General features: G+C 37.4%; 1 protein-coding gene and 1 non-coding gene across 3 annotated transcripts; one reads left to right on the top strand and one right to left on the bottom strand.

Annotated features, from left to right (window-relative positions):
* Positions 1–2,068: 2,068 nt before the first annotated feature.
* Positions 2,069–2,150, top strand: Trnal-aag. The gene has a single exon. It is a non-coding gene; the product is annotated as a tRNA-Leu (tRNA).
* Positions 2,151–3,588: 1,438 nt separating this feature from the next.
* Positions 3,589–10,188, bottom strand: LOC116182000 (elongator complex protein 4-like). 2 transcript variants are annotated; one of them, XM_031502458.1, is made up of 7 exons: positions 9,930–10,188; positions 9,845–9,880; positions 8,660–8,775; positions 8,390–8,615; positions 8,062–8,345; positions 7,784–8,012; positions 3,589–3,761 (listed from the first exon to the last, which is right to left on the bottom strand). In XM_031502458.1, exons 1-7 carry the CDS (start codon positions 10,045–10,047, stop codon positions 3,685–3,687), a joined length of 1,086 nt encoding a protein of 361 aa, XP_031358318.1. In that variant the 5' UTR covers positions 10,048–10,188; the 3' UTR covers positions 3,589–3,684. The 2 variants fall into 2 exon arrangements, with proteins under 2 accessions (XP_031358318.1, XP_031358319.1); XM_031502459.1 differs by having other exon boundaries at positions 8,402–8,615.

The following is a 10,188-nucleotide window of genomic DNA, read 5'->3' as shown; positions in this document are numbered from 1 at the left end:
CCGTCGTCTGTCCGCAGGCCCTTAACTACTCCTACTGTTTTCAAATCGATAGGCGTATAGCTCTGGCACCTGAGCCAGGAAAAATCCTTGGCGAACTTAAACTGCACAATGTCAACTTTCTTATTCTCTCTCTCTCTTCTCTCTCTCTCTCTCTCTCCTCTCACTCTCTCTCTTACGATTTCCAAAAATTCCAAAGTGACCCGACAGTAACTCATATCTAATTTTGATGCATAGTACCTATCTATTAGCAAAATTGAGAGTTACTTCACTCTCACAGCTTTGAACTGTGTTGCGAGGGGAGACTTGAATTACCTACTGTGAGAATATAACTTTTTGGCACTTGGCAGTGTATACATTAGACGGGTACGTGACCGTGACGCTAATAAGCCCCCAGGTACGATCATGAAATTGATAGAAATGGATAGAGGACACCTTAATAACACGTTTTCAATTACCTAAAAATTTGCGGAAGAAGGAATTTATGAACAATTTGTAGGAGGTTACGTTAATTTCATCGTGTACTATATTTAAATATGCTGGGTTTTTTATGGTGTATATTAACAGTTAAAGTAACAAAAGTAGTAAAACAGGTATAATATACAATACGTGATTTTAGGTTTTGTTCGACGTATACACCTAAGCGACACTTCCATGTCACATGTGGATACACTTTAATAAACCACGTTTTGAAGTGTATACCTACCTACAGTCTAAACTTGAATGCATTATTGCATTAGGGAAGAAGAATGTCGTAGAGAAGCTTCATATGCTGCATTTGAAAGATCGATTTCTTTGCATCGATCACAGAGAGGGGAAACCTGGGCACTTCACTTCCTGCATGTTTCATATATCTACCAATTGGTTCGTATCGACTACTGATTAACTTGGAACGCCTTTTTCGTATGAATCGCCGCTTAATCCGTCGCCTTCTAGGCTAATACGGTCGAGAGAGGAAGGAATATCCTCGCATTTTCCATGGATCCCTCTGCGTTAGCGATCACCGATTAACTTGGAACGCCTCTTGCGCATGAGTCGCTGCTTAGTGCTTAGCAACCACCGCCTTATACCACAGCTTATTTACTTACTATCCAGCTGCACAACTCTCTTGGCGGGAGCGGTTTGCGCCGATCTACGCGCGCAGCGCTTATGCCCCGCCTCTTGGGGTAAAAGACTGCATTGCCTGTTTGGCGTGCAATCAAGCCCAGTGTTACCACGTTGGCCATTGTCCCGAATTCAATTCAATTAGGCAATAAAATGTATTAAACACCCAACCCTAGTTTCATTGCAATATTACGTAATATTGTACAGCAAATTCTAAACGTTCACATTACAATACAGCTCAAAAATCACCTACTACGGTACTGTGCAGCGACCGCGCGATGAAAATTCGTTTAATCCGGCCCTGACTTTTACCCCAAGCGCGAGAAAGAGGGCACCATTCCATCTCGCTTGGTTGTAGACCGCCAGATCAAAGGCGCCGCTCGAGAGTTGCGGAGCTGGATAGTAAGTAAGCTGTGCTTACTGCTTATACAGTCGAGACTCGAGAGAGCAAGGAATACCTCATGTAGAGAACTACTTATTATGGTATAATTAAAAACCCATGTATAATGGTTGTATATCATTGTTTAACGTTTATTAAATCGGGAAAAAATAACATACCCTCTTAAGAAATTAAAGTTGGCACTCAGGAATAATAAAAACACCAAAATTTGGAGTAATATAACCTCACTTTCGGCGAAATGAACTGAACTTTGAATGAAGATTGTGAAAAATTGAGGCCTTCTTCCGCAAATTTTTTAATTGAAAAACTGTTATTAAGGTGCCCTCTATTCAGTTCTATCAATTTCATGATCGTACCTGGGGGGCTTATTAGCGTCACGTAACCCATTAGACCTTTAAAGGATGTAAGACTGTCAAAAACTTTTTTTTAAATTAATTTTGGTTTGGTTTGAGCCATATATATGGTTTGAGCTATGAAGCTGTTCTGTCAAGACTTTAGGACCTGTTTTTTTCTGAGAGATTATACATCTACTTAAGTACTTTCTTTATAAAACTCTTGGCGGTATGAGGTAGCGTGGCCGAGCGGTCTAAGGCGCTGGTTTAAGGCACCAGTCTCCTCGGAGGCGTGGGTTCGAATCCCACCGCTGCCACAGTTTTTAAATAATATGTATTTTGTTGATCAACATTTCTTTATTCATTTAATAAACAATTGTCAAGCTGCATTTTTCAAATTAAAATAAAAATGCTACACCTGTTTCTAAGCGCAAAGAGGTCGAATTTATAAGGCGCAAGCACGATGGATGTACCTATGCAACATATGCGATGGTACAGGATTCTTGTAAGATAAGACACTTCTTCAAACTCCCTATACCAAATGAATGCGGACAATTTAAATTTCCTGCAAAACATTTTGCGATCAAAAAAAACTTTGGAATTTTTGTTCACATGAGAAACCATATTATTTAACTTGAACCAAAGAATATTATTCACTGAGGCGAACTTATTTAAAATGATCAGAATCCTAATAGTGGGGAAGTTGTGTTGCTAAATGAAGCAAGTATAAATTGTGCACAGATAAAGCGCATCACCAAATGGATATATTTCTTGCAGACGTCTCAATCACCCTTTGTGAGTACCGTCTTCCGACAATCGGTTCTTGAGGTATAACGGAATATACCCGATCACGATAAGAGGTCGAGGAGGAGGGCTATGGTTGGTAGAAATTAATTCCTTTCGTTGAAACCTTCCATTAGAGTACCACGAAGGATAAAACTATGTCGAGACCTTTAATTAGAATACAATTTTAAACTCCCCCCCCCCCCCCGGTGTATGCAAAATCTGAAACCAATTGGTTGTCGTATGTAAAAGTTATGCACGGTTTACTTTCAAAAGCAGCATCTCAGGAAATAATTCGTGGGGAGGGGGCCCTTTTAGACAGCGAAATTTGATGGCCTTCTGGCACACCTTCAAGATATAGGTTATCAACTGCAAAAAATTCCACTCCCCTGGAAGTAGTTCGAAACAGCAGCAGTGGGTCCGGACGGACAAAACGCTAACAATAGCACATTTTTTTTAATTCTTAAAAAATGCCTTAAAAATAGTATTTTTCCTTACCTTAACTAATGGCAAAGCTAATGGTACCTACCTTCCGCTTAATTTGTTGAAGTAATTCGGAAGAGTTAAAAAAAGTTATATAAAATTTTGAACACAAAAATTGTGGATGCTAATGAACCATCGGCTTTCTAGCACCATTATGTTTAAGCCGAAAGTACTATTTAAGTAATTAAGCTGGGTACCGTAAGAGTAGAGATCAAATATGAATAATTGTGTATTGACCTTAAAAAACACTACTCAGATTAACTTTTTCGATCGTGTCTCAGTGTCTGAGTATTTGAGGAGACCAGATACATGCAGCATATTCAAGCTTCAAGCAACTCTGCCACTAGACAGTGTGACACAATCCAAAATAATTTTCTCATCCTGTATCTGAAGTAATTGCTTGGAACTTTCTTGCCTGAGATGACAGAATTCTATCACGAACATTCAACATTCCTGATCAGTGATCACAACAAACTTTACCACATCAGCTTGTAAATTAGGTATAACTTTTATTTTCATTATTAAAAAATTATAAATATATTAATATACAAACACCTTAGATGCATAAACAAAAATAAACGAGTACTAAAATTCTAATAAATGCTTAGTACTACTACCACAACCTGTGCTTGGTGTCTTCTTATTTTGAGAATCATCAAAACCTAAAAAAATAGGAATATTAGTAAACTTATAAACAATATCAGATATTCATTTGTTTCGTGTTTCCCGACTTTTACTCGGCTGTGGTTCATAAAATATTCATCCGATTAAAAAAACTTTAGATAGGAAAGGTATAGCAAATTTTCTGATCTATAACTTTTGTACTAGCTACTTTTAACGTAGATGGCACTGGAACGGAGAAATTATCGCAAAACTGAATTTTCGTACCTTTATTCCAATATGGTGGCGCGAGCGGCGGTCGCTCAAGGTCGCAAACTCAGAGTATTATTCAGAACACCAAAATATAGCAATCTACCAAGTTTTAAAACTCCTTGACCTTTTGCAAGTTCAAATCCTATTTTGACTGGACTATTCACGCAACGAAAGCGCATGTACCAAGAGAGGGCGTCATTCTTTTAAAAAAGCACAGTATTTGCAAACTTCAAAATTATATCAGAAATTGCATCTGGGTTTAAAAATCTCGTAATCTAAGCTCTCGATGTTTTGAAATTTGGCCTAAAAATGTACAGAAGAGTCTTGTAACAAACGTCAGTTCTTACTCATCTGAGAAACAACGCCAATTTCTCGTCAGGGGGAATCGATTTCCGCATAACCGTATCTTTTTTTCTAAGAAAATTTCTACTCTGTATAGGGTGATCATATGTACTTTTTTTAGTAGGACAGTACTTTCTTTTCAAACGCAGTCCTATTGTTCTTTACGATTTATCAAGTACACCTAAATGTACTATTTTTCTTAATTACACAAAATTAAGTCAAACTTTTTGTCCAAACGAAATATAATTATGACTTCTTGTATGTCTTTGGTCATAAATGATTTGGCGTCTTGTTTATTTGGGTTTTGATCCATTGTGCAGCAACCGATCGATGAAATGTGTCAGTTCTTAAAGACTAAACCACAACTTCTGAAGGAAATTCATAGTTCCAAAAAGTACGACTGGTACCAAAATGATGATCAAAATGTTCAGGCAAGAACGTCGGAGGAAAATTAACTTTTAAAATTTATATATACATAGGTATACAGACAACCTGTTTGATTAAAGGTTCGTAAAATTGTGACCAGAAACATTTCCCTGTGTACTCCCTTAAAAATTACAAATGTACTTTATTTTTGTTGAAAAATTATGGTCACCCTAACTCTGTGGCACTTCAAAAACGCTCCGTGAGAAGGATTTCTTAAAATTAACAAATGAAATGAAATGCAATTTAAAGTGGTGATAGAACACTAATCAAAGCATGTGATGTGGTGCGTCTGGGTCAGCAAGTGACGTCACTCCACCCGGCGAAAAAATAAAACAACTTAAGATTTTCTGCAGAGGCACCTCTAAAAAGCATTATGCGGGCTACTCTGTAATGGGCAGGTTCGACATTTTTTTTATTGTAACTGAAATCGAGAGATTTTGTTAACGATCAGAAAAAAATTGGGTGCAAAATATTGACATTTACGTCCGCTGTAAGCACTTCAAAATGAAGGGTCGGCGCGAAGCAAGTAAACGTACCTGTGCGCGAGACTACCCCGCGTGACGTCAGTACCCAGAAACATTCCTATACCTACTTTGCCAGTACGGCGGCAAATATTTCCCAATGTTCCAAACTCAAGCAGTACTGGTTGATATGCTGTTTATTCTTAGAGACCGTTACCGGAATTGTTTGTTGGCGTCACAAAAATACGCTGGGAGATATCCTGGCAGAACTCATCCAGACCCACACGTTTTAAAAGGTGTTTAAAATTTACAACTACCGGGAGTAGGTACTAATTTCACGCACACTAATATGGCGATTATCAACGCAGCTGCCTGAGAACTTGCAATTCATTATCTTCCGCCAAAACCGACGTCCGTTTAACTCTCCTTGCTTGTTTTACACTCTCAGTAGCTGTAAATCTATCCAACACCTTTTGAAACACGCGTGGATCTGAATGTGTTCTGCCAGGATATCTCCCAGCGTACACTCGCGACGCCAGTAAACAATTCTGGTAACGGTCTCTAAGAATAAACACTGTATCAACCATTCCTGATTGAGTTTGGAACATTTTTGCCGAGTTGATTAAAAAACAATCATACACTGCCGACACTTTACTGTTAATTGTGAGAATTGAACATCTTTTGTTTCATCATGGCATACTTTGGGTTCGGAAAAGATCGTTTTTTTACAAATTGGATGACATTTGGCGAAACTCAATCAACAATTTTATTTTTTCGATAAAGTACCTAAAAAAAATTATGTGACTGTAGAAGAGGCCTTAATCTATGCCTCAGACTAAATCTTAGCCGCCTACGCGATTTAGTTTCTCTCAAAAAATTTTTCGAAAAACTATCAAATTTTGACGAAAAAGGTTATAACAGTGAAATCGTTAAAGTTAGGGGTATAACATGTTACATAAAAAATAAGTATTTTAAATCAAGTACAGGGTGGGGCAGAGGAACTTGCTGATTTGTATTCGGCGCCCTTAGGCGACGGTTGCTCAGACGAAAGTGGTAATAGGTATATTTGAGAGAAGGGCATATAAAGTTTTTCTGCCGAGTGGTGTAGTCATCATCATGGGGTAGACTTTAATATCGCGCCACGTGGACGTGTTTCTGGCCGGCAATCGATTGTTTCATGGGTAAACAATTTTAGGGAAACTGGTGATGTGAAGAAAAAAAAAATGAGTACGGAATGCACGTTGCGTGGCTGTGACTGAGCGACCGTTAGAAAAGTATGCCTCGACGGCGAACGCGCGTTCCGCCTTCGTCCACTCCATGATGATGACTACACCACGCGGCGGAAAAACTTTATATGCCCTTCTCTCAAATATACCTATTACCACTTTCGTCGCAGCAACCGTCGCCTAAGGGCGCCGAATACAAATCAGCAAATTCCTCTGCCCCACCCTGTATTTCAAGTACATTAAATTACCAAAAAAATACAATTATCAATAATTACTAAAGTATTTAAAAATTATGAAAAAGTAGGTATTTATGTAATTTTCATATTACACAAATTATTTTTGTACTTGAAAGTAAGTGTACAAATTTTTCGAGGTGTCGCACCCCTCGGTTACAATTATTGTGCCATGATGGTTTCCATGGTAAATTCTATGGTGCTCTTATATGTTATGCAGGGGTGTCATGGAGCGTGAACGCACTGGAATGGCACTGGTTTACAGAAAAAAATACAAATACAGGTTCCTTTTTTTGCACCAACAAAACAAACAACATTTTTCTCCTGCCGCACTTGTCATTCTCTGATCACAACTAATTTAAGAAGAGACATGTCTTAAGCCTTAAATGTGTTCAATAGACCAAACATAAAGGAGTAGAATTTGGAGCACTATGTGCATACTTGGTTAAGGAGTCACTACACTGCAGACGACACAAGAACACAAAGGGCAAAATAAGTTTTTGTGCAATGCAAAACCAATGAACAGTAGACTAGGCTAGTTTCTCATAGCCAAATTTGTTTGAACAAGAATTTTCAATTTTATAGTTTAGATTTTGATTAAACCTATAGACACAAAGGTTGTTTTTTTAAAGATAGGCCATAGGTCAATGTAAAGGCGTCGAGTTATTTAAAATGGGCCAATTGTTCGCAAATCTGTTGCCTGTGATTAGTTATTTCACTGACAGTTCTCGATCTCAATCCCGCAAACTGGATCAAGGAAGCAGTGGACGACCTGTTCCCAGTAAAAGCACAACAATTCTACGAATCATAGCGACATTCATGAATTTCGGCTGTTTAAAAACAATTTTTACAATACTGTGGCAGATGATTCGCGAGGAAGTCATGACTTGAATCAATTGATGTGATGCATTGTAAATTTCCCTATGGCCCATCTTTAAAAAAACACCATGTATAATATCCCTTTGTACAAGTAGCAAACATACCTTGTAGCTTCGCTTGTAACAAAAGCAAAGCCAACATTTTATTATTATAAAAAAAGTGCGTTCCGCTACTGTCAAATTTGCGCAAATCAAACACGACACCACTGATGATGAACAAAGCATGTTCATACAACTTTGCGTACCTGGTGGTAAATGAAGCTTCTCTATAGAGAATTTCTTTCTTCTTAATTTATAAACATATTCGACACTTCCTGGATGTTTAGATGCGAAGGAATTAATGGCAGCCAATTTAGTTAATTGAAAGTAGCCATGGTAGTCTGCAAGAACAGAGTTATTCTCAAGTTCTGTTCCTGCAAATGATTGCAGCTTAATTGCGATATCGCTGGAATAAATGCATCGATCTATAATATGCTAAAAGAACAAAATATAAAAACTTCAAATGCTCCACAACTAACAAAACCTTTGATATTAAATGAGAAGGAACTGTAACAATCGCTATGGCAAAAGCTGATCTCATAAGAGCTCTTAAACAGAACATAAACATATTCAAATCTCTGTGTTGATTAATTGTCAGTCCCGTAAAAGAACGATCGAACCACATTGGAGATCCTAATGCATGTAATCCAACTCGTAGAATTGATCGCTGTTGTACCTTATCAGTTACATTAAAATGTCCTGATTGTATTTTGTTTTTTATATCTTCAAGTAAGTAATGATAATCAGGATTTGAAAATGTGTTGGGAACTAAAACCTAAGATTAAAAGATCACATAGCTCATACACCTTTACCGTTTGTGCTACTTTGTTTCGACCAGTTTGTAATATCAGAGCGTTCAATTGTACTCCGGGGCATAACTCTTGTTAGGTCATAAAAATGACCAATGTCTAATTCTTTGGGCTTATCCGATGTAGGAAGTTTCTGATACCTAAATGCTATTTTCATTTCCATGTCATTCGAACTCTTGTTCAAATCAGGTTCGGGATCAAATGATAGCACATCAGGTAATTCTTGCATCTGTTATCATAACTGATAAATTAAACCAAATAATGCTAACTTACTATACTATTTGTCGACATATCTTGACTAGCGATAAAGGTAGAATGACCACACACCACACCTTCTGCTATGAAGTACTTCAAAAGTATTTTCGCATATGTGCACTGTTTATCTTCCTCTAGAAATAATAATAATAATCTTTATTCTTCTCCTATAAACGTAATGACATGGAAAAAACAAATTCGAAAACAAAAAAGACAATCAACAATGGCAATAAAAAATACGTGGTGTTTTTACACCCAACAATCGGTTGCCAATGAATACATGCTGAATTTATATACTAAAGCAAGATAATTCAGTGCATGATCTCATATTATTCTGGGGACCACAATTTCACAATTATGTGTTGTGTGTACCTTAGACCATACAGTACATGAACTGATAATTGTAACTCATATATGGTCAAGAATATCACCTGGGTATGTGAGTTTCGGGGTAAAATGAGTCGATGAAATGATGTTCGAAATTGTTCGATGAGACACGATTTGAGACTTTCAACCTCGCTTTCAACTTTTAAATTAACAAGCGTCAATTCATTAATCGCCTAGATACCTATGGCAAAAAGGCAAACCTATTTTTATCTGTGGACGTGTAAACGATAATGAAGAGTATTTAATGCTTCACGTACTACGCAGTTGTCATAGAAGCTGCTCGTTACACCATCAGTGGTGTTCATACTTTAGTTTACCCTGAGATTGACATACCCACGACTAGAGAGCCCCCTATCCATGACTACCCATTTTGTGTGGAAAGCATAAGGCTAATAGCAGTCCATGTACCTACTGTATAAATAAATAGTCCTCCTGTGTGTGTACACTTTCACAAAAATTTTCTAACCTCAACAGAATGAAATCCCAATATAAGACATGTACTGAATTTTCTAGCAGATTTTCCAACATATTTTCTTTGTAACAGTGAGTATTGTCTACAGATTTAAGAGTTTGAAATATAATTAAATTGTCAACGACTGTTATGAAACAAATCTTGTAAATGGTACCGGAAAAGTATCCACAGGGTATTACTTCACCAGCAACTTATATGCTTATAACGGACGATCAAAAATGAGTTGCTGTCGAGTCGCCTTTGGAAGTTCAAGTGAAATACGATTTTCCATGTAAACAAAAATTTCAAATGCAACTCGACAGCAACTCATTTTTGATCGCATAGTACCTTATATAATAATTTACCAATGAATACAACGCTTCCTACAGGAAACCCACCACCTAAAACAAAAATATTTTTAAAAGTTGTTGACACTAGAACAAAATTCACCTGTGAGTTCATCTAAAGAAGGGATTCCAGAGGACAACAGAAGCTGTCCGTTTTGAACATTTGGTTTAGTGCCCGGAATGTTTAAAACGCTTTTCGGTAATTTTGAGTTCTCCTCCATACTTGACAAAACTGTTTTTAATTTTCAATAGACGTTTTTTGACATTAACCAGAGCACGTGATTGACGGGTTGTCATCAGCCAGTGTTGCCAGATGTTTTTTTAGTCGAAAATTTCGCTGCCTAGGGACGGCAAATACAAGT

This window comes from Photinus pyralis, unplaced genomic scaffold, assembly GCF_008802855.1.
Source record: "Photinus pyralis isolate 1611_PpyrPB1 unplaced genomic scaffold, Ppyr1.3 Ppyr1.4_unclustered_Scaffold3247, whole genome shotgun sequence".
Taxonomy (NCBI): domain Eukaryota; kingdom Metazoa; phylum Arthropoda; class Insecta; order Coleoptera; family Lampyridae; genus Photinus; species Photinus pyralis.
Note: the sequence above shows the minus strand (reverse complement) of the source record. Positions and strands in the feature narration are given on the sequence as shown.

Coding starts and splice junctions, on each gene's coding strand:
- LOC116182000 (XM_031502458.1), bottom strand. CDS start 10,047: ATGGAGGAGAACTCAAAATTACCGAAAAGCGTTTTAAACATTCCGGGC. Junction 8,776..9,844: donor AGGAAGCGTTGTATTCATTG/GTAAATTATTAT, acceptor TATTATTTCTAG/AGGAAGATAAACAGTGCACA. Junction 3,762..7,783: donor GAAGCTTCATTTACCACCAG/GTACGCAAAGTT, acceptor CTATTTTTTTAG/GTTTTGATGATTCTCAAAAT.